The sequence below is a fragment of the Mobula hypostoma genome, chromosome 23 (genome assembly GCF_963921235.1).
Source record: "Mobula hypostoma chromosome 23, sMobHyp1.1, whole genome shotgun sequence".
Taxonomy (NCBI): domain Eukaryota; kingdom Metazoa; phylum Chordata; class Chondrichthyes; order Myliobatiformes; family Myliobatidae; genus Mobula; species Mobula hypostoma.
Genome location: NC_086119.1, coordinates 38,732,956 through 38,758,500, shown reverse-complemented (window position 1 = coordinate 38,758,500; position 25,545 = coordinate 38,732,956). Strand labels below are relative to the sequence as shown.

The 25,545-nt window shown below is 43.2% G+C and overlaps 1 protein-coding gene across 1 annotated transcript in view; it reads right to left on the bottom strand.

Moving 5' to 3' along the window:
• The window catches only part of LOC134337004 (uncharacterized), a 46,174-nt gene extending 20,939 nt beyond the window's left edge, over positions 1 to 25,235 (bottom strand). The window contains exons 1-2 of the mRNA XM_063031744.1: positions 24,335 to 25,235; positions 5,348 to 5,917 (exon numbers count right to left, since the gene is read on the bottom strand). Coding sequence (XP_062887814.1) covers positions 5,348 to 5,917; positions 24,335 to 24,804 — 1,040 coding nt within the window. The 5' untranslated portion in view covers positions 24,805 to 25,235. The remainder of the gene's footprint in view (positions 1 to 5,347; positions 5,918 to 24,334) is intronic.
• Positions 25,236 to 25,545: the final 310 nt, after the last annotated feature.

The following is a 25,545-nucleotide window of genomic DNA, read 5'->3' as shown; positions in this document are numbered from 1 at the left end:
CTCTATCTCTGGAGACAGCTTATCTACTGATGTCTACTATAAGCCTGCTGACTCTCACAGCTATCTGGACTATTCCTCTTCTCACCGTTTCTTGCAAAAATGCCATCCCCTTCTCGCAATTCCTCCATCTCCGCCGCATCTGCTCTCAGGATGAAGCTTTTCATTCCAGGACGAGGGAGATGTTCTCCTTTTTTAAAGAAAGGGGCTTCCCTTCCTCCACCATCAACTCTGCTCTCAAACGCATCTCCCCCATTTCACGCACATCTGCTCTCACTCCATCCTCTCGCCACCCCACTAGGAATAGGGTTCCCCTTGTCCTCACCTACCACCCCACCAGCCTCCAGGTCCAACATATTATTCTCCGTAACTTCCGCCACCTCCAACGGGATCCCACCACTAAGCACATCTTTCCAACCCCTTCTCTCTCTGCTTTCCGCAGGGATTGCTCCCTACGCGACTTCCTTGTCCATTCGTCCCCCCCATCTCTCCCCACCAATCTCCCTCCTGGCACTTATCCTTGTAAGCAGAACAAGTGCTGCACGTGCCCTTACACTTTCTACCTTACCACCATTCAGGGCCGCAGACAGTCCTTCCAGGTGAGGCGACACTTCACCTGTGAGTCCGCTGGGGTGATATACTGTGTTCGGCGCTCCCAATGTGGCCTTCTATATATTGGCGAGACCCGACACAGTCTGGGAGATCGTTTCGCTGAGCACCTATGCTCCATCTGCCAGAGAAAGCAGGATCTCCCAGTGGCCACACATTTTAATTCCATGTCCCATTCCCATTCTGATATGTCTATCCACAGCCTCCTCTACTGTAAAGATGAAGCCACACTCAGGTTGGAGGAACAACACCTTATATTCCGCCTGGGTAGCCTCCAACCTGATGGCATGAACATTGACTTCTCTAACTTCCGCTAATGCCCCACCTCCCCCTCGTACCCCATCCATTATTTATTTATATACACACATTCTTTTTCTTTTTCTTTCTCTCCTTTTTCTCCCTCTGTCCCTCTCACTATACACCTTGCCCATCCTCTGGGTTCCCCCCCCCCTTTTCTTTCTCCCTGGGCCTCCTGTCCCATGATCCTCTCATATCCCTTTTGCCAATCAACTGTCCAGCGCTTGGCTCCATCCCTCCCCCTCCTGTCTTCTCCTATCATTTTGGATCTCCCCCTCCCACTTTCAAATCTCTTACTAGCTCTTCCTTCAGTTAGTCCTGACGAAGGGTCTCGGCCTGAAATGTCGACTGTACCTCTTCCTAGAAATGCTGCCTGGCCTACTGCGTTCACCAGCAACTTTGATGTGTGTTGCTTGAATTTCCAGCATCTGCAGATTTCCTCGTGTTTGCGACATCAACATCCATCAGTTCTTCAAACTCATGGTAACCACTTCCCTCTGCTTTTCTTGTTCCACCCCCTTTGATTCCCATCATTCAAATGGTCCTCTCACCCTTGTTTACCCTTCCCCCCATCATGTTTCTCTGGTTCCCCACTCCCTTTTCTTTATTTCAAGGTCTACTGTCCTATCCTATCAAATATCTTCTTTATCTCTTCACCTATCATCTCTCTTCTTACATCATTCCCTTTTATTGCCCTCCCCCATTCACCTACCTACCCCCACTTACCTATTTTCTGCTAGTTTGTGGTCTTCCCCCTCCCCCTATCTTTTAATTCAGGCCTTTGATTCCTTCCTTTCCAGTCGTGATGAAGGGTCTTGGCCCAAAATGTTGACTATTCATTTCTCTCCATTGATGCTACCTGTCCTGCTGAGTTCCTACGTTTTCCGTGTGCTGCACAAGGTTTCCAGAATCTGCAAAATTTGTGATCAACTCTGTCGGGAATATTTACATGCACCTGAAATCTAATAATTTGCCCCGTATATTTTCTCTGTTCCTTTTCCAGTCTCCTTCCTGTTGCATTATTCTCCTGGCTCTCAGTATATGCATTCAGCCATAACACCAGATTGCCAGCTCATTTGCACTGCTACCACCCATCCCTCCCTTCCCTACCCCCAAGTGTAAGCATGAATGCCTGTCATTTTTTTTTCAGTGAGCACTGTATCTTTTTCCTCAAATTGTTCTCCAAATCCCTGGTGTCCTGAACATCATATAAGTGATTGTTCACTGCATTTCACTATAAAATGTAGGTAGTTTTTTTAAAAACTTGCTCATTTGCTTAGTAGCTTCTACATTTTGGGGTAAAAAAATTGCATCTCCTCCCCCACCACAGCAATTTGTGACTAACATACTAGTGCTACTAGTTTTTCCAGTTTCACAGAGAGTCATATTTCTAGTTTGAGTTTCGTACCTGGGCACTGAGCAACACACACACACAATGTTGGATGGAAATCAGCAGGTCAGGCAGCATCTATGGAAAAGAAAAAACAGTCAACATTTCAGGCCAAAACCTTTCATCAGGATTCAGGACCTCGTTAGGAGCTGAAGTACAATCTTTCACTATTTTGGTTCTATCACCTCTATCACCATTTCCTGGTGCAATCTCCACCCAAAACCTTTTGCCTCCACAAATGCTGCTTAACCTGCTGAGTCCTTGCTGCATGTTTTTTTTTTGGTTCCAGTTTCCAGTATTTCATGATCAGATTTATTATCACCATCTTAGAAGATGTAAAATTTATTGTTTTGTAGGTGCAGGACAGTACAAATATATAATAAAATTACATATTTTTTAAATAGTGCAAAAAATGAGTACCACAATGGACCATTCAGAAATCTGATGACCAAGAAAAAAAAGTAGTTCCTGAATTGTTGATTGTGGGTTCTCAGACTCCTCTACCTCTTTCCTGATTGTAGTAATGAGAAGACAGTGTATTGCTTTTGCCCTCTGTTACTTCCCCTTCCCATCACATATGTATCCATTTTGGAAACGTTTACTAATGCCCCAAGTAGATTTCAACTCATCAATAGCATATAACAATCAAGGGACTTTGACACTGAGCTACCTTATACTCTCCACTCATTTTTAGGATCTACATATCCAGTGCGGTGCTACATTTATTCTATCCTGACTTGTGGAAGTGAATGCTGGACTATTTCCCCAGCATTGGAAAAGAGACTAGAAGCAGCTGAATTATGGTTCTACAGGAGAATGTTAGAAATATCATGGACCACACACACATCAAACGAAGAAGTTCTCAGAAGAGCCCAAGCAGTTCAATCACCCATACCAACAATAAGAAAAAGGCAACTCAGATTCCTAGGACACATCGTGCAGAAAGATGAACTAGGAAAACTCATACTCTCTGGAAAGATTGAGGGGAGCAAACCTAGAGGAAGACTTCAGCTTATGTACATCAAAAGCCTAGGCAGGTGGCTACACATCGAGGAAATGGAAGTCATCCAAAAAACGAAGGATAGATCTATATGGAAAACCATGGTCACCAAAGTCTGCATCGGATATGGTACCTAGACAGACAGACAGACGTATCCTTATATTCTGCACAAACACATCTGTAATCTTAAAAAAGAAACTAATTTATCTGGCATTCAGGGGACATAAAACTACCATTATTTCATGTAATGACCTTTAATCAAACATTGTTTTATATGAGGGGAAAGGACAAAAAGCAAATCTCTGTAAGAAATCAAATGACAGAGGTGCGGGGGTAGTAGAACAATGCAAGGAAGCAAATGGGTCTAGATAACGTGTAAATTGCAAGATTAGCAGATCTTTTCAACTGATACTCACCGATAATGGCTTTTCTCCCCTAATCCCAGTTTTATTCAAGGATCTATCCCTAGCTCATTGCTGTTTCTGATCTAGAAACTACCTTATGGCTTTGACGCAAAATAAAAATAATTTTCAATCTATACAATGAATGTCACTGCTGTAGTTCACAACCACTTTTCAGTTCCACTATCTAACCTGTCAGACTACTTCTCTCCGACACCTAAATCTGGGTGAATACTATCTTCCTTCATTTAAATATAGAAAAGAGCAAAATTAGTACTTCAGGTCAAGAACGCTATTTCTTTGTCACCAATTCTGTCCCAGACCACAATACTTATGAAAATGGACTACTTGACATGGAATTATAACTGAGCTCAGATTAGCTTTGGGCCAAATATCCATGTCATTGTAGATAATTTCCACCTTTACTAGAGCCTATCCCACTTGTTGCGAAAATCTTTCCAATACATTAAGGTTAGCCAAAACTACAACTAACAGGCTAAATAAGTGTTTTGAATCAATAAAGGGATTCATGAGCAGTGGTCGGGGCCACTAGTTATCGCCTGTAAGTGTTAACATCTCTGGCTCATTAAATCCTCTCAACATCGAACAACCTACTTGAAAGTGTTCAATTTCAGAAGATCAGCCATGCTAGTTCGGTCTTTCCCAGGTTTAAATTTTACCCATTTTATTTTTGGTGCGCAACATCCATTGCATTTATATTTGTTCAGAGATCAGAACTATTGTCTACACACCGTATTTAACCAAAGTACCATACAGATTTCGCTGCCTTTCAGTTCTCCGCCTTCAGAGAAGAGTTGTTAACACATACCTCGAAAGTAGGAACAGATTATCTGTAGGTCCAAATTCCACCCCATCCTTTTAACTATTGATCCCTTTGTCGTAATGCCCACATTTTCACCCACGAGAAAAAAAATTGACAAGAAAATCTTAAAGTAATTTGGATTTTATTTCAGCCCTTCCAATTTACAATTTTACGAAGTCCCCGAAGTCTTCGAGAAAATAAATGCCCAAGATCATGGGAAAAAGGTTAATCTTTAACATATGGCAATGAGAAAACGATACAGGATTGATAATAAGGCTATAATTTCAAATCACATCGTTGCAAAGTAAATATAAAATAGTATTAACACTTTCAAAGGACTGAACTGCTGTTGTAGACCCATTTTATAAATTCCACCTTCCCAGTTGGCGAAATGGCGGCGGGTATTTCCCATCACTCCCCTGTCGCCAGGTATTAGTTACTTATAAAATACGACTTAACAATGAAGGTTTTCTTACTAACTGGTAACGCATTGTCGTTGTAACTCGATATTATCTAAACATTGGTGCTTTTAAAACAAAAAATAATTTTCGTCAAAACCTTACGTTAACGAACTTCTCTATATTCAGATTCTCGTCAGATTTAAAAATCGCTGCACCTGGAGTTACGTTGCGTGTAGGTGCAGATTCAAATTCAAATTCACCCCCGATTGAAAATCCAAACGCAACTAGGTTAAAACAATGAACTAATTACTTAAAAACTTTACAGTAAATTCGCTTCGTTCCTCAACGAGGAAATGTGATATAAAATGCACAAACTTAATGTGATTTTATCTCGAGAAGTTGGTTCGTATCTTTTTCTTTACAAATTACACATAGTTCTTGCTCGTAGCAACAGACCTAGGTGCAGAATACTTCGCAGTGTAGGCATCGTTTTTCGGGGGGCAGGAACAGCAGAGCAGAGCCCCTCCGAGGATCAGCAAACCCGATGTTCCCCATCCGATGTACAGGGAGGCGCCAAGTTCTCTCCGCTGGGCGTCGGTGACCAGCGGGTTGTAGAAATCCTTGATGATGGTGTTCGCTGACCAGGACACCGGGATCAAGGTCAGCACTCCAGACAAGATGAAGACAATTCCCGCTATAATTGTGACCTTTGCCTTCGTTGCCTCGTTTTCTATGCAGTTGGTGCATTTTCCTCCCATGATGGAGACGAGGATGCCAATGACTCCCACCACAAGGGAGATAACGGTCAAAGCTCGGGAAGCCTGGAGATCTTGCGACAGCGCCAACAGCGAGTCGTAAACTTTACACTGCATCTGCCCGGTGCTTTGAACAATGCAGTTCATCCAAAGACCTTCCCAAATGATCTGCGCCACCACGATGTTGTTTCCAATGAAAGCGGTCACTCTCCACATAGGCAGGACGCAGGTGAGGAGTGCACCCAGCCACCCGAACACACACAGGGCTATGCCCAGAATCTGGAGTCCCATGGATGCCATTCTCGAACGATAACAGAATCAATCTGCGACTTCTTTAAGGGTGAAAGAAATAGTACGACTAACTGCTTAGAAGACCCGGAACAATCTGAAGACAATGTACATGCTGTGGCGTTTATATCCCCTCGCCAGTGGGCGGGCATTCAGTGCTGTCCACATAACTGAAAAAGAAGGATTTCCCGTTGAACCAGATTCCATTACCTCTTTTTCAGATGCTTCTGATACCTCAAGTGCCAGATGGAAAGTTTAGAAAAGCACTTGTGTCCTTCAGACATCAGTGTTTGCAGCTAAATATATTTTATACCAGCAAGATTTTTTATTGGCATTACCAGTTGTAAATAATATCCTACTTGAAGGACAAAAGAATTTCACCTCCACCCAGTAACAATCACATTTCAAGCTGTTTTAAATTCAACTCAAATTACCAGAGGCCTTTACTGCAACCTGTTTTCTGTTTCCTTTAGGTGGAGTTGATAAAAAACTGGTATTTATCATATCTTTGTGGGTTATAATGAAAGGATTTATGCACAGAGTTCATGGGCATCAGTCAAAATTGACAAAATGGGGAAAAAGTGTAGAAGGTATGCATCCTATAAATGAATGAAGGGACTCAATTCCTTTCTTCCCAGTTCTTCTAAATTCTGTATTCTTTTCTCCAAAGACAAGGGTTTCCACACAATTGCATTTGAGGTACCTTTCTGAACAATGGTTGTCCCCTCTTCCATAGCTGACAGAGCTTCCAGTCATGTTTCATCCGTTCCCTGCATCTGAGATCTCAGAGACTTTCATCATGGACAGAGCAGGACTAGAGTTACCCTTGTGAGGGGATCCTGGAGTACCCCTATTAACTGTTTGGAGAGAGACATTTATCATTGATGGTTTGTTTGGAAAGGAGAGAGAGACAGAGTTATTTACCACTGATATGTTGCTTTTGGAAAAGAGAGAGAGAGACGAAGATTAACGGTTGGACTGTCACTTTAAGGCATTGGAAGTAACTGGATTTTTTACTGAGTTTGGAGTTAGAGACAGCACCGAGCAGCTAGAAGGTTGCTATGGTGACCAAAGGCTGGTTGTTGATGTTACTTTCAAGGACATGTTGAATGCTTGTGCACTTTACAGACAAAGGAAGGAGGGACTCTTTGAATGACAGGTGATGCTCAGCCTAGTGAATAAATGGGAGGTCAGATGATACAGACCTCAGGACACATGATCTGGACACCGAATGAGCATTGTTGTGCCCGCAGAGAAATTGGGTTTTGGAGGATCGATCAGGCGGATTGATCCAAATTGCTATTCCAACGTAGGAAAAGGGGTTGACTGGTGGTGAGTTGTCTATGTGTCCACCCTTGCCTGGGTGATAGCTCCACCACAGAAGACCGGTCCCCCTGGTTAAAGTCACAGTCGGTGGCTTGTAAAGGATTTCGGAGGACGACGAGAAGATCAACGGCATCAGCTCACCTGAAGACTCAACTCACTCTCTCTCTCTCTCTCTCTCTCTCCATCACTACTCAACTAAATACCACGAACTGAACTGAACTTTACTCAACATCGTAAGACTGTATCTTTTTACCCCAGACTTAAAGAAGCTTGGTTTTTTTTCATACATATATATTCCACACTTACTTTTATACATAATCATTACTAACCTGTTTGATTTATCAACATTTATATTACTGTATTGCATAGTTACTAATAAATATTAATAGTTTATAGCAATACGAGACTCCAAAGTGGTTTCTATTTCTGCTGCTTCTTTATCCCCGTCACGGGGTACGTGACACTGTTATCGTTAACTTCCACCTCATCAGTCTCTGCATTCAACTGATCATCCTTTGCAATGTTCACCACCTTCAACGTACATCCATCACCAGATCCATCCCCCTCTCTACTTTTAGCTTTCCAAAGGAACTGCTTCCTTTGCAACCCTTTGGACAGCTCTAACATCTTTACTGCCCACAACCCTTCTCATGGTACCTTTTCTTTTTCCACCCTCCAGGAAACAAGATAGTCCCTTGTGAAGCAACAAGTCACTTGCATGTCTTCCAGTCTTGTGCTACACAGGGTGCTCATGCTGTGATTTCATTTACATTGGAGAAACCAAATATATACTGGATGATGCACAGAGCATTTGCATTCAATCTGCAAGTGCAATTCTGAGCTTTCTGTTCCCATCCACTTTAATTTTCTATCTTAGTGGACCAGCACCTCATCTTTCACTTGGCTATGTTGCATCCAGCTGGACTGGACTCAATATCAAATTCAACTTAGCTGGTCTGTATCAGAACTGTCACCTTCTGGTGCAGATTATTCATTTGTAATATTCATATACTTTTTCTTTCTCCATGAGTTTGGTCAGAACAGCTAGGCATTTCAAGCAGCTCTTCATTCTGCACCTTCTATTTTCCATTTTTGTGTTTTTCCCATCGCTTTACCTGCCTAACAAAGCTCACTTTACAGCTTTTGCCTTCTTTATTCTCTCTCTGTTTGTCTCTTCTTCCTGCAATTCTCTTTCCATCTGCCTCTCTCTCCCTCTCTGCCTCTCACTCTCTCTGCCACGTTATTTGTCTCTCTGCCACTCTATCTTCCACTCTCTGCCACTCCCTCTGTCTTTTACTCTCTACATGCCTCGCCCTCTTTCCCTCTCACTCTCTCTTCCTGCCTCTTGCTCTCTCTCTCTGCCCCCACCTCCCACACCTTCCCATTTCCCCCCTCCCCCTTCCCCACACCTCGCTCCCCCACCTCTCTCCCCACCCACATCTGTTCCCCCACCTCTCTTCCCACTGCCGCACCTCTCTCTCCCCCGACCTCTCTCTTCCCCACCTCTCTCTTCCCCCACCCCTCACCCCCACCTCTCCGTGGAGAGAGAAGAGTTAATGCTTCAGGTCAATTATGTTTTTTTCAGGCTATTGTTTGATCTTTATGTGTATATGATGTATAGGTATGCAAAATAAAATTTGGCAGATACATTGAAAGTTCATAAAGTTAAGTCATTGTATGGCATCCTTAACAACACATATGACTACACCTTCTTTGACAATCCCTTGGCGATCAAAGGGATTAAGTTTTGTTGATTCTAAAGTGGCTGGGATCCACATCCTCGTTCATGAATGAGAAAGAAAGTGCTTAATGGGGCAGGGCAGATTACACATAGTCAGCAAAGGAGTAGATTCGTTCTGCTGCTTACATTCTTTTTCCGTTTCCACCTTTATTCTTAGTGACATCCCAAATGCTCAGTTTTATTCAGTAGGCATGGGTAGAGGATTCATATTCATTCAAGCAACACACATAAAAGTTGCTGGTGAACGCAGCAGGACAGGCAGCATCTCTAGGAAGAGGTACAGTCGAAGTTTCGGGCCGAGACCCTTCGTCAGGACGAACTGAAAGAAGAGCTAGTAGGAGATTTGAAAGTGGGAGGGGGAGGGGGAGATCCAAAATGATAGGAGAAGACAGGAGGGGGAGGGATGGAGTCAAGAGCTGGACAGGTGATAGGCAAAAGGGATACGAGAGGATCATGGGACAGGAGGCCTTGGGAGAAAGAAAGGGGGAGGGATGAAGCCCAGAGGATGGGCAAGGAGTATAGTGAGAGGGACAGAGGGAGAAAAAGGAGAGAGAGAAAAAGAAAGTGTGTATATAAATAAATAAATAAATAACGGATGGGATACAAGGGGGAGGTGGGGCATTAGCAGAAGTTTGAGAAGTCAATGTTCATGTCATCAGGTTGGAGGCTACCCAGGCAGAATATAAGGTGTTGTTCCTCCAGCCTGAGTTCATTCATATTCATCCATATTCATTCAAGGAAGCTTTGAGAACATCCATGAATTATTTCCTTTGCCTATCTGTACAGAGTGCGTGGCTTTGGACTCTGGTGCCAAGCATTGACATGGCTTGATGTGTTCAACCAATTGAATGCAACTAAAGCCTTCCTGCTAGGAATATTAATCAGAAGGAGGACACTGACATTCATACATAGAGACTGTCAATGGATTTGGCATATTTTGCAGAGACAAGTTTAGTGAGACCTTGACTGTTTGAGATGTCTGCTGTAAATAGTCACTGTCTCAAAGTTCAAAGTAAATTTATTATCAAAGTACATTTACTATATGTCACCATATGAATATTGACATTCATTTTCTTGCAGACATTCACCGGAATACAGAGAAATGCAACGAAATCAACATTAAAACTGCATATAAATAAAGACTGACAATCAATTAATGTGCAAAAGAAGACAAACTTTCAAATACAGATATATATATGTATAATAATTAAGTAAATAAATAATACTGAGAACATGAGTTGTGGAGTCCTTCAAAGTGAATGTATAGGTGGTGGAATCAGTCAGTGTTGAGGTAAGTGAAGTTATCCACGATGGTTCAGGAGCCTGATGGTTGAAGGGTAATGATTGCTTCTGAACCTGGTGGCGTTGACCTAAGGCTCCTGTGCCATGTTCCTATGGCAGCATGGCTGTGGTGGTGGGGGTCCTTGATGATGGATGCTGCTCTCCTGTGGCAGAAATTCTTGTAAATGCACATGATGGTGTCTTCTTAATTTCCTTCACCATCAAGGCAAACATGAAGTTACACATTGCCTCCCCTTCACTCTCTGCAAAATCTACTTGGCCCTCAAGGTTGGTAAACTTGGCAATCTTCTCTAGAATGGGCCACTCAGAGGAACTCCACCTCAATAGTTTCCTTCACTCCTTGGACAGACCCCACTTCCTTCCTCTACTTGATGCAGGGGATTTTCACATTGTCCTCATACCCCTGACGCTCTTGAGTGGTAAGTGTTGCCTTCAGACCTTTCCTTGTATCTCTCACTTGACAAAGCAGTCCCCTAATCTGCGTCGGGTTTCACCGATGTAGAGGAGGCCGCACCGGTCCCTCCCCACGGATCTCCCACCCGGCACTTATCCCTGTAAGTGTAAGTGCTACACCTGTCCCTACACCTCCTCTCTTGCCACCATTCAGGGCCCCAAACAGTCCTTCCAGGTGAGGCAACACTTCACTTGTGAGTCTGTTGGGGTCATCTATTGCGTCCAGTGCTCCCGGTGCGGCCTCCTCTACATCGGTGAAACCCGATACAGATTGGGGGACCGCTTCGTCGAGCACCTCCACTCCGTCCACCACAACAGACAGGATCTCCCAGTAGCCACCCACTTCAACTCTGCTTCCCACTCCATTCAGATATATCCATACATGGCCTCCTCTACTGCCATGATGAGGCTAAACTCAGGTTGGAGGAGCAATACCTCATATACCGTCTAGGTAGTCTCCAGCCCCTTGGTATGAACATAGAATTCTCCAACTTCTGGTAATTCCCTCCTCCTCCCTTCCTCTATCCCTATTTCACTCTGCCCCCTCCCCCAGCTGCCTATCACCTCCCTCATGGTTCTGCCTCCTTCTACTACCCATTGTGTTTTCCCCTATTCCTTCTTCACCTTTCCTGCCTATCACCTCCCTGCTTCCCCTCCCCCACCCCTTTATCTTTCCCCTTACTGGTTTTTCGCCTGGAACCTACCAGCCTTCTCCTTCCTACCCTCCCCCCACCTTCTTTATAGGGCCTCTGCCCCTTCCCCCTACAGTCCTGACGAAGGGTTCCGGCCCGAAACGTCGACTCATCGTTTCCACGGATGCTGCCCGACCTGCTGAGTTCCTCCAGCGTGTTGTGAGTGTTGCTTTGACCCCAGCATCTGCAGATTATTTTGTGTTTACTAAACTAAGTGTACATGCGGGTCCCCCTATATGCAGCACACTTTACCAGGGGTTCTCTGGAACTGGGCATGCCTTCAGTCTGAAGAAAGCCCCTAGCAAATGAGACCACAGCTCTCACATAAACGATTCTTGTTCTTTTGAGTGCCTAGGACCAGAAGCTGGTGCCATGGTGTGGAAGCCAGCCAACGGGAGAGAGCTGCTATATTCTTCGAATGGGCCAATCAACAACCAGCACTGCGGAAGCAGCCTTCTGCCAGCAAGTAAATTAACACTTCATGTTACACACTCGCTCTATGCTCCAACTGTTTCTTATATATATTCAACACTGTCTAACTGTTCCCTGCATCACTTGTCACTTCTGTAATTCTGCTATTTGTTTGCAATGTGCCTCTTGCTCTACCTGACACCTGGTTCCAAAGTTTATAGTAAATTTATTATCAAAGTACATATACTGCCCAGAGATTCATTTTCTTGTGGGCATTCACAGTAAATGCAAAGAAACACAACAGAATCAATGAAAAACCACACACAAGACAGGCAAACAATCAATGTGCAAAAGGCAACAAACTCTGCAAATACAAAAAGAAAATAAAAACAAATAAAATTATATACATTTATAGAGAACATGAAATTTAGTCAAAAACTTACAAGCTCATTGTCCGTATCAGAGAAGAAGAGGGTAATCCTGGGGATGCCTGAAATGTTGGAACTGAGACCATCGTCTGGAAAGGAGGCAGATATGACCACAGAAGAGTAGTCCTGCTCAACCAACTCCTACCAGTAACCAAAGAAATACTCTGTAAATCTTTAACGCATCAAAAGATACAGGGGAAAACTCCAGGAGAAATACAGGGAGCAGCCCCCACAAATGGTCTTTTCCAATTGCTAAAACCATTGGCCCTGACAGTCAGGAGAAACTGTGGAACACTCTTCTCAAATTTGGCGGTGCTCCAAAACTCATCGCCGTCTTATCTCTGCTTCGAGATGGCATGCAAACCATGGGTATAACTAATGGATCCTCAACAAATTTAATTTCAGCACAGACTCTTGTCAAGCAAGGTTATATCTTTGCCCAACATATTTCAGTCTTTCTTGTACCACTGCTGAACCACACCTCCTGCTGGAGTGGAGTTAATCGAGAGCCCAGTGGAAAACCATTCAACCTTAATTGATTCCACTCGAGAACCAAGCCTCAGTTTTTGAGCTGTGGTACATATTCAACTGAAATTGGAACAGGTTTGTTATTGTTAAATGTACTAAGATGCCATGGTAGTTTGGTGGTTAGTGCAATGTATTTGAGCACCAGCAATCACTGATCGGGGTTTGATTCCCGCTGCTGTCTGTAAAGAATTTGTATTTTCTCCCTGTGACCGTGTGAGTTTCATCCAGGTGCTTTGGTTTGCCCTCACGTTCAAAAGATGTGCAATTAAAGTTAGGGAGCCATGGACGTGCTATGTTGGCACCAGAAGCATGGATACACTGGTGAAGGCTGATCCCAGCACATCCTTGGACCTTGTTGGTCATTGACACATATAACACATTTAACTGTATGATTCAATGTATATGTGACAAATGAAGCTAATCTAATCTTTATACAGTGAAAAGTTTGTCTTGCCTACTGTTCATACAAATCAAAACATAGTGCATTGAGGTAGAACAAGAAGATAAAGTGCAGTGCAGGAAAACAATAAGGTGCAAGATCATAAAGAGGTAGATTGTGAGGTCAAGGGTCTATCTCATTGGGAATCATTATAACAATGTGATAAAGGTCGTCCTTAAGCCTTGTGCATGCTTTCAGCTTTTGTACCTTCTGCCTAATGGCAGAAGGGAGAAAGGAGAGATTCCAGGGCAGGAGGGTGGGATCTTTCATTATGCTGATTGCTTTACTGAGGCAGTGAGGAGTGCATACAGAGTCCATGGAGAAGAGGCTGGTTTCTGTGATATGCTGAGATGTGCCCACAAATCTGTGCAGTTTGTTGTGGTCACACGCAGAACGGTTGTGACGTCATGCAGTTATGCATCCAGATAGAATGCTTTCTAAAGTGCACTAATAAAATTTTGTAGGAATCAACAGGGACATGACAAATTTCTTGTGCATCCTGAGGAAGTAGAGGCATTGATGAGTTTTCCTGGCCATGCCATGTATGTGGTTGGACTAGCACAGACTATGGCGATATTCACTCCACGGTACTTGAAGCTCTCAAACTTAATTTAAGGTGGGGGTTTATATGGGAGGCAGGGTTTGAGGGTCAGCACAACATTGTGGGCTGAAGAGCCTGTACTGTGCTGTACTATTCTATGTTCTATTAACACTGTTAATGTAGACAGGAGCATGTGCACTGTCTCCCTTCCTGAAGTCAATGACCAGCTCTCGTTTTTTTTGTTGACATTGAGGGATAGGTTGTTGTCACGACACAATGTCACTAAGATCTGCATCTCCTTCCTGTACTCTGACACACCATCAAACTTTTAGTTAGAGTTAAAGCAGAATTGGGCCATCCAGTCATGAGTATTCAGGTGGTTGAGTAGAGGCCTGAGGACACGACCAATAGTGTTTCAAATAATCATGGCAGAAGTGTTGCTGCCTGTCTTTACTGTCTGTGGTCTGTTGTGCGGAAGTCACGTATCCAGTTGCAAAGGGAAGCATTGGCTCCCAGGGTCTAGAGTTTGGTGATGAGTTTGCTTGGAATAATAGTATTGAAGGCAGAGCAGAAGTAGGTGTTTTTACTGTCCAGAGATGAGTGTAAGGCCAGGAAAATGGCGACTGCAGTAGGCCTGTTTCAGCGGTATGTTTGTATTTGAATTTGTCGTGTCAAATCCCAAACTTCCTGTCATCACCAGCTCATTCAGCAAAGCATAAACATTCACTACAGGGCTCTAGAAAGCACAGCATGTAAATTCCCATTTCTCAGGAGTCAATTCTCACCATTGAGATTTATTATCACTTTCAATGCACCAGATAAACTTTGGCCAACTGAAGGAAATCATGTTTAAAAATCAAGGCCTTAAAAGCTCATGATCTTGGACAGCAGTGATCTTTACCGCTCTAAAAAAATTTCTGAGTCACAGATTACCTATAAATCTCCTCAAAGAGATGACGAAAATCCGCCAGAGCCATCAACATAAAATGCTCCAAATCAAGTGGCAATTTAAGCACACTGAAGCCAGTGTCTTCTGCAGTGAGGTGCTAATTACATTTAGTCAGCTGCATTGGGTAGGTTGTGTGGCTAACATCAGACTCAAAAAGCAGACATTCTATTTTGAGCCCTGGTATGGGAGGTGATTACTAAGAAAACAAAAGGATTCAAGGATATTCTTGAAGCCACTTTGACAAAATGCAGCACCCCTACTACATCTGAGAACTCAAAGCGCTGCTATTGGGAAACTTGCATAAGAAGCACAAAGACACCCTGGGTAAATGCTAATTGGGCCATGCTAATTCTTGCAGTCTTTGTGGCTGTATAGCGCATACTTTCTCATAATGGTAACCTTTCCCAGTGTTCTTGAGTTCCTCAACCTCATCTGAGTTTCCCTATTTTCAATATTGTTTAACTCATGGTTACCGTCCTTTTTTAAAGCACTCAGACCCAGTATTACTGCCATTTTTGACCCTATGTATGTATTCTTTTCTTCCAGACAGAGCTGTTCCTTCTGATTCTGTAGTTTATCTAGCAGATTTTATACCTACATGTCATTATACTCTTTTCCTTTCTAACTTTTCTAATCCATAGCAGTCTAACCCAATTATTAAAGTTTGGTCATGGTATTTACGTCCTTTATCTTTTCGTATTCAGCTAATGTTAGCCTGGCCTCTTTTACAATCATTATGCTAACTGTGACGTTATCTCTTGCAAGGTTTACTCTTTCTTGTTGCACTGTTGTGCAAACTGTAATTCATCTCTCATGACAGTTACAAAAGATTTCATTCTTTCTGGCTTAACCTTCGTTTAAATGTTCCCACCACAATTCAACTTGTGAGGCATATCCTTGAAATTCTTGAGCCAACTGTTGCAGAAACTTCTGTGAAGCCAACTCATAAATCTAAAACAGCAGTTAACTAAAAATTAACTAGATATATTTGTAATGCAACATGTTTTCAGATTGGTATGCTGTTAAACAATTATTTGTGTGCAAAACCCCCCCAAGATTCCAATTCAAATATGCAAGCATCCTGTCAGCTAAGGGAAAGTTTGTCCTTATATTGTGCCTTTCAGAACTCAGTATACTGTATCATGTGCTTTACAATTAGTACAATGCTGTTTATGTGGTCACTTTTGAAAAGGAGAAGACGTAATCATTGTGTGCAAAACACAATCCTTCAGGCAGACATGAGATAAAATGTTTGGTTTAAACTTGTTGAGATTAGTCAGACATGCAATTAATCGGGCAAGCAAATGTATCCACACTTGATATGTAACTTATAAATAGTGGAAAGGTTTTGGGTATCAGGAACTGAACCACTTGCTTCAGCACACCTAGCTTTTGACATGCTCTGGTAATACTTAAGGTGAATTTCTACTCATTGGGTTACCCTCACAAAACAGAGGTTATCTCTGAACTCCTCATCCTAAATCTCAGCACTACCTTCTGCAACTGGATCGTTGGCTTCCTGATCAACATACTATCAGTAAGGAAGGGCAGAAACACCCCCATCACAATTATCCTCAAACCTGGAGCCGCACAAGGCTGTGTCCTTAGCCCTTTACTTTACACTCTATGTATTCACAACTCTGTGGCCATATTCTGTTTTACCTCCATCTACAACTTCACAGATGTCATCACCATAGCGGGCTGAAACTCAGGCAACAACAGGAAGGAGATAGAGAGCCTAGGAGCCTGGTATCATCACAATAACCCTTCCCACAATGTCAGTGAAAGAAAAGAACTAGTCATTAATTTCAGGAAGTGGGACAGCGGTGGAGTTGTTTGAACGTCAGGTTCTTAGGTGTAAATGTCACCAACAATTTGTCCTAGTCATATCACGTAGATAAAACCAAGAAAGCACACCAGCACTTCTACGTCAATATGCTAAAGAAATGTGTCATGTTACGATAACCGTCATTAATTTTTATGATGCACCATAGAAAGCATCCTATCCAGATGTATCACAGGTAAAACTCTCCCAAACACTGAGTACACGTACATGAAACATTGTTATAGGAAAGCAGCATCCATCATCAGGGATCCCCATCGCCAAGGTCATGCTCACTTATCACTGCTGCCATCAGGTAGAAGGTACAAGAGCCTCAGGACGCACTCCACCGGGTTCAAGAACAGTTACTACCCCTCAACAATCAGACTCTTGAACAAAAAGGTATAACTATATGTAACTTCACTTGCCCCATCATTAAAATGTTCCCACAACCAACGAACTCACTTACAAGGACTCTTCCGCTCATGTTCTCATTATTTATTGCTATTTATTATATTTGCATTTACACAGCTTGTTGTCCTCTGCACTCTGGTTGATCTTTCACTGAACCTGTTATAGTTACTATTCTTTAGATTTATTGAGTACACCCACAAGATTGAATCTCAGGGTTGTATATGGTGCCATATATGTACTTTGATAATAACACTTATTTTGAACTTTATAAAGCATCCTGTCCAGATGCATTACAGCCTAGTGTGGCAGCTGCTCTGAGAGAGTTGTGACTACAGCCCAGTCGATCACAAAAATTAGCCACTCCTCCGTTGACTCTGCCTACACTTTCACTGCCGAAGGAAAGCAGCCAAAATCATTAAAGACTCCTCCCACCCTTGTCAATCTCCCTTCTTCTACATCCCATCAGGCAGAAGATACATTCCATCAGATTCAATGACAGCTTCTATCTTGCTGTTACAAGACACATGCACAAAACTCTTACCTGATAAAGATGTGCTCTTGACCTCTCAGTTTGGCTTATCATGGTCTTTGCCTCTTATTGGTCTACGTGCACTGCACTTTCTTTGTAACACTTTGTAACTCTGCACCTTCTTTTGTAATCTGTTATCGTTTCCCTTCGTACTATGATGTACTGCTATATAGAAACGTCTGCTTGAACAACATGCAGCACAAAGCCTTTTACTGTATTTTGGTACATGACAATAGTAATTCAATTGCCAATTACCCTTAATTATGCTGACTCACCCTACATATTGCCCCTCAGCGGAACCGTCTGGAAGCGCTGCATACATTGATGAATCCAGCTTCTAACCACCATTCTCATGATCACGTCACCTAAATTGTGAAAATGCTTGTTTGACATCCAGTCTTGGATCAGCGGCAATTTCCTCCATATAACCGTTAGGAAAACATTCTCTTTCTCAAACTCATTTACTCAAAGGATATGGTGATGGACTTCAGGAAGACTAAGCCTGCCCTGCTCCCAGTTACTGTTGATGGTGAGGACACAGATGTGGTGAGGACCTGCAAATACCTGGGGGTGCACCTGGATGACAGACTTGAGTGGAGCACCAACACAGAGGCTGTGTCCAAGAAGGGCATGAGTCACCTCTACTTCCTGAGGTCCTTTGGAGTATGCAGGCCTCTCCTTCACATGTTCTACCAGTCTGTTGTCGCCAGTTCAATCTTCTATGCGGTGGTGTGCTGGGGCAATGGCATCAACACAGGTGATGCCAACAAGCTCAATAAACTGATTAGAAGGGCAAGCTTTGTTATAGGAGTCAAACTGGACACAGTTTGGTAGACCAAAGGCCTCTATGGAAAATCTTGGCAATCCTGGAAAATGTTTCTCACCCTCTGCAAGCCATCTTGGAGCACCTTTAGTGATAGACTAAGACAAATGCGCTGCTCCAAAGAGCACTATATGAGGCCATTCTTATAGCTGGGGAAGTGATGAGCCCCTCCTGTTAGACTGTTTGAGCTAACTTAGTTTTTATTCTTTCTTACTTCTCTTCCAATATTTGTATACTTGTACACTTGCAATGCTACAGTGACACTCTAATTTCCTTTGGGATCAATAAAGTATCTATCTATTTCCCCAGCCACCATCTCCATATCTCTTTCCGTCAGTATCTGAAAGTGAAACAGACTCTACATAGTTCTGATGTCATGTTTGTTTCTTAGTTAAAAACCCAATATTAGTTTATCGTTATATATCCAAATTTTCACTAATGCTGTCTGCTTCCATTCCGAATCTATCCTAGTGTCAGGCCCTGTGTTTGAGAAACCCCTCCAAAGCAGTCCCACCAGGATCAAGAGCACAAGAGATTCTGCAGATGCTGGGAATCCAGATCAACACATATAAAATGCCAGAGGAACTCAGAAAGCCCGGCAGCATCTATGGAGGGGAATGCAATCAACATTTCAGGCTGAGACCCTTCATTAGGACTCAAAAGGAAAGGAGGGGATCAAAGCTATAACAAGAAGGTGAGGGAGAGGAGAAGGAGTACAAACAATATGTGAGACCAGGTGGGTGGGTGGGGGAGGGGTAATGAAGTAAGAATCTGGGTGCGGATTGCTAGAAGAGGTATCAGGCTAAAGAAGAAGGAATCTTCACAGGAGAGAACAGTAGACTATGGGTGTAACTTCCAACCTGATGGCATGAACATTGATTTCTCACTTCCAGCAATTTCACCCCGTCCCTCCTCTCATTTTCCATTCCTCATTCTCATTACCTTCTCCCCTTTCTCTTCTAACCTCCCTCTGATTCCCCTCCACCTTCCCCTTCTTCCATGATCCACTGTCCTCTCCCATTAGATTGCTTCTTCTTCAGCCCTTTACCTCATCCACCTATCACCTCCCACAAACTTACTTCATTCCCCAACTTCCCCTTCACCTTGTTTTACCCATCGCCTTCCAGCTTGGACTCGTTCCCCTCTGTCCATCTTCTAATTCTGGCTTCTGTCCCTTCCTTTCCAATCCTGATGAAGGGTCTCGGCCCAAAATATTTACTGCTTATTTCGTTGTGTATATTGTGCCTGTGTTGCTGAGTTCCTCCAGTATTCAAAGTTCAATATGAATTTATTATCAAAGTACACACTGTATATGTCACCCCCTGAGATTCAATTTCTTGCAGGCGTAACCAGTAACTCCAATAACCATAATAGAATCAAAGAAATACCACACCCAATGCAAAAGGCAATAAACCATGCAAATATAAAAGAAAAAAAGTAATAATGATAATAAATAAATAAACAATAAATATCCAGAACATGAGAAAGAGTCCCTGAAAGTGAATCCATGGTTTGTAGGCACAGTTCAGTGATAAGGTGAGTGAAGTCGAGTGAAGCCATCCCCTATAGTTCAAGAGCCCAAGGGCCAAGGAATTTTGTATCTGTTGCTCCATTAGGATTAAAGATAATTTGCTTTTACTCCAAGTTTATGGGCTGATAGTCCTATGCAGGATCTGCAGAATTTTCTACAGGTAGTGCTAGTTGGGATGTTGTTCTCTTATATTTTTTCTGACTTGGTAGGAGTCCAAGCCAGTTCTCAGCACAAATCCATGTCCCTTATCCTCACTTATTACTCTGCGACCTGTTCTTTCCTACATATCAGAGCCCCACCCTGATTCACCAACTACCCATATTCATGTAGGAGAATTTACAAAGGACAATTGTTCTACCAATTAACAGATCTTTTGGATGTGGGAGGATATTAAAAAACAGGGAAACCCAAGAGGCCCAGAGAGAGAGAGCATGAAAATTCTCTGGACTCTGATGAGGATTATAAACATCTGTTGATTGGAATTGGTTGAATAGTCAGAAGCACAATTCTGGGGATTTTAGCTTGAGAAAGATATTGACATTATACTTATAGCCCATCATACCACTGACTTTTTACTATTTTTGCAGAGAGTGTATTCGTGGTCTCTCTGTTACTTTGTAGAGTCTACTGAAGGTCATCAAAGGATCTCAACTGGATTTCCTTCCATGATACCAGGTTTGAGATATAGGAATGTTTTTAGGCTCTATTGGTGCACAAGAGACAGTGGTGAATTTCATCAATAACAGCCATCATCATTATAGGTGGCTCTCAGATCTGGAAGGAAATTCATGTTTTCTATGAGTTCCTTATGGATTCCAATAGGTGCAGCCAAACAAGAGACAAGGTGGGAGAAGGGGAGGGGGGCAGATAGCAAAGAGGAGTGATTTGATAGAGGAATCAGATAATAAAATACTGGAGTATCTCAGTGGGTCAGGCAGCAGCAGTAGAGGCAAATGGACGACAAACATCGCTGCAGGTTCCAGAAGCCGCAGCCTCTTATTTCCAAGGTGGTAGAGAACCTTGGTCTTAACATATTGTTCAAAGCTTATCCTTTGCTTCTCTTATATATTAATGACTTGGATGAGGGAATTAAATGCAGCATCTCCAAGTTTGCGGATGACGCAAAGCTGGGTGGCAGTGTTAGCAGTGAGGAGGATGCTAAGAGGATGCAGGGTGACTTGGATAGGTTGGGTGAGTGGGCAAACTCATGGCAGATGCAATTTAATGTGGATAAATGTGAAGTTATCCACTTTGGTGGCAAAAATAGGAAAACAGATTATTATCTGAATGGTGGCCGATTAGGGAAAGGGGAGGTGCAACGAGACCTGGGTGTCATTATACACCAGTCATTGAAAGTGGGCATGCAGGTACAGCAGGCGGTGAAAAAGGCGAACGGTATGCTGGCATTTATAGCGAGAGGATTCGAGTACAGGAGCAGGGAGGTACTACTGCAGTTGTACAAGGCCTTGGTGAGACCACACCTGGAGTATTGTGTGCAGTTTTGGTCCCCTAATCTGAGGAAAGACATCTTTGCCATAGAGGGAGTACAAAGAAGGTTCACCAGATTGATTCCTGGGATGGCAGGTCTTTCATATGAAGAAAGACTGGATGAACTGGGCTTGTACTCGTTGGAATTTAGAAGATTGAGGGGGGATCTGATTGAAACGTATAAGATCCTAAAGGGATTGGACAGGCTAGATGCGGGAAGATTGTTCCCGATGTTGGGGAGGTCTAGAACGAGGGGTCACAGTTTGAGGATAGAGGGGAAGCCTTTTAGGACCGAGGTTAGGAAAAACTTCTTCACACAGAGAGTGGTGAATCTGTGGAATTCTCTGCCACAGCAAACTGTTGAGGCCAGTTCATTAGCTATGTTTAAAAGGAAGTTAGATATGGCCCTTGTGGCTACAGGGGTCAGGGGGTATGGAGGGAAGGCTGGGTTCTGAGTTGGATGATCAGCCATGATCATAATAAATGGCGGTGCAGGCTCGAAGGGCCGAATGGCCTACTCCTGCACCTATTTTCTATGTTTCTATGTTTCATTGAGGCCACCAACAGAACATGGGACTCAACTTGTGAATGGTATTTACCATTTGTCTCGTCCAGACAGTATCTTGAGCTCAATACTGAATATATCTCCACTAGCTCCAATGTATTAACCTCAGCTTATGTATTTGATGCCATAGTGTTTACTTTCTAACCCATGTTCCCAGACCCTCCTGGCTGCCTCTTGTTGATACATCGAGATACAGAACAGGCCCTTTGAACCACACCACCCAGCAACACCCCAATTTAATCCTCGGCTAATCATGGGACAATTTACAACAACCAATGAATCTACCCATTAGTAGATTTTTAGGAGGAAACCAGAGCACCCAGAGAAAATCCACAGTCACAGGGAGAACATGAAAACTCCTCACAGGCAGCAGCAGGAAATGAACCCAAGTTGCTGGTACTACTGCATAAAGCATTGTACTAACCCCTACCCTACCATGCACCATGCCTCCCCTTGGGCACTAAATCTTTGTCACGTTTTAATCTTTATTACATAAAATAAAGGTAAAGGTTTGACTAAAAACATCAGCCTCATTTCCAGTTCCTTTTCCATGTTCCACATCTCCAACTAACTCTACGCTTAACCTGCAGTATAATTGTGCCACTTTTGGAGGTTCTACCTTCACCTCTGGAATTCTCCTCCCGAGCACATGGTCACTTGCACAGTTTTACTGCGGTCATATCAAACTTTCAAAAATCGGGAAACAAGCAACACACATCAAAGTTGCTGGTGAACACAGCAGGCCAGGCAGCATCTCTAGGAAGAGGTACAGTCAATGTTTCGGGCTGAGATCTTTGTCAGGACTAACTGAAGGAAGAGCTAGTAAGAGATTTGAAAGTGGGAGGGGGAGGGGGAGATCCAAAATGATAGAAGACAGGAGGGGGAGGGATGGAGCCAAAAGCTGGACAGGTGATTGGCAAAGAGGATATGAGAGGATCATGGGACAGGAGGCCCAGGGAGAAGGGGGGGGAACCCAGAGGATGGGCAAGGGGTATAGTCAGAGGGACAGAGGGAGAAAAGAGAGAAAGAATATGTGTATATAAATAAATAAATAATGGATGGGGTACAAGGGGGAGGTGGGGCATTAGCGGAAGTTAGAGAAGTCAATGTTCATGCCATCAGGTAGGAGGCTACCCAGACGGAATATAAGGTGTTGTTCCGCCAACCTGAGTGTGGCTTCACCTTTACAGTAGAGGAGGCCGTGGATAGACATATCAGGATGGGAATGGGATGTAGAATTAAAATGTGTGGCCACTGGGAAAAGTTGTTTTGACCAAGTTGGAAAATGTGATTAGGAACCAAGTTGTTCTGCGGATGTCTGCAAGGAGCGCATAATGCTCGATTAGCGGATTACAGTACTCATTTTCACTGCACTGTCTCTTCAAGGACAGCTAGAAACAATCATTCCCAAGTACGAGTAGCAGCTACGAAAGGACGGCGAAGAAAACCAGCATCACCGCCTATATTCCCAGTCTCAGCAAGCCACTCCCAAACAAAAAGTTCGGAGTTGTTCTACCAGTAGGGAACTGGTCATGTGATTCCTCTGGATTACCTTTGAAGGTTACAGGGAAATTGTTAAGCAAATCTTCGGCCCCATAACAATGAACCAGAAAGCCATGGCAACTCCTGCAGGCAGCGAGTAATTAGACACTTGCAAATGAAATTTAAATTAAGAGCAGTTTTTTTTTTAAAAAGTCACCGCACGATTCACAACTCAATGAAACAAACTTTTAAATTTATTGTAATAGTACAAACAAAAGGTGCACTTAGTATTGAATAACTTGATTTCAAAACTACACTTCAAATCATTTGTTGATACCCGATAGCACGCGGTAACAAGTGGAAAAAGAAACGTTAAAATTGTAAAGTTAAACAATTAACAAAATGAAATCTTAAGACGTGTCGAACGGGAGCAGTCTCATTTACAAATCGTATCGAACGAAAATATAGTTTTCAAATATAACCAAACCCTTTGTTTCCAATAATATTCTACATTGAAATTCGCTTTCTTCTAAAAACGAGCAGATCAGCGACGTTCAGATTAATCTTAACATTTCGCCAATGCGCTTTTAATTATCTTCCATTTAACGGAAGTTTTAACCATTACTTTATAGATAAGAAAGCGCGTGTCCAAGTCCAAACTTGAGATATTCACAGTTCAAATAAAGTAGCCCGACAATAAAAAAGTTCTCGCTTTCTCAAACATTGCCTTGAGATGTTGGTCTATTTCTTTACACGTAGTTTCTGCTAGCGGAAGACTTGGCTGCCGAATACTTCGCGGTGTAGTCATTGTTGTCTTTCGGGGGGCAGGAACAGCAGAGCAGAGCCCCTCCGAGGATCAGCAGACCCGAGGTTCCCCATCCGATGTAGAGGGAGGCGCCAAGTTCTCTCCTCTGGGCGTCGGTGACCAGCGGGTTGTAGAAATCCTTGATGATGGTGTTCGCTGACCAGGACACCGGGATCAGGGTCAGCACTCCAGCCAAGATGAAGACAATTCCCGATATAATTGTGACTTTTGCTTTCGTTACCTCGTTTTCTATACAGGTGGTGCATTTGCCTCCCACAATGGAGATGAGGATGCCCAGGACTCCTACCACAATGGCAATGACGGTCAAAGCTCTGGAAGCCTGGAGGTCTTGCGAGAGCGCCAACAGGGAGTCGTACACTTTACACTGCATCTGCCCGGTGCTCTGAACAATGCAGTTCATCCAAAGACCTTCCCAAATTATTTGCGCCACCACGATGTTGTTTCCAACGAAAGCGGTCACCCTCCACATGGGAAGAACGCAGGTTATGATGGCTCCCAGCCATCCGATCACACACAGGGCTATGCCCAGAATCTGGAGTCCCATCGATACCATTCTGAATTCTGTTGCTGCAGACAGTTAACGTACGCTGCTGTCTTGAGTCGTTCTGAGAGCTGAGCGGCAAACACAACGGTACTTATTGAACGCACATGGGCGGGTTATAGTATCCCAGCCCACAGATGCCCCTCCCAATTAGATCATGGCTTAGTAGGGGGTTTCACCCATTTGTCACTGAAACCTTGACTAATTCCACCGGGTATCAGTATGCTTTATGGGAAGGAAGGCTGAAAATGTTTAACAAACTCGTTTAAAATATATATAAAGGTTTACGTGCAGCAGTGTTTTAGACAGCTCGAGCATCTTCCCAGCCGTTAATGAAATCAGGTTTGTCATCCGACTGATCTGTTGTTTACGGTATCTCCCAGTAACCTGTGTTGATTTCAAAGCCGCACCCAGAACCAATACCTCAGAGGGTTTCAATGAATCATCTAATGGGGGTGGGGGGATAGAGCAAAGGCGACCAAGGTTGACGCAAAGAAGAGTTTTAGCCGGGAAAAGGAGAGAAAAAAAATCAAAGAGAAAATGCAAGCGAAGATCAAGGACTTTTTTCACGGATGGTAACTTCAGGTAAATTTGACCTAAATTCGAAAAAAAAATGGTCAGACAGATGTAGTTAACCTTTGGACCTCTGCGAACTCTTTGACTGGCTCTAACTGTTGGTGATTAATTACCATGATTAATCAATAGCTATAGAATTATTAAATGGCACAGTTAGTGGTGTAGCGGAAGGTCGGC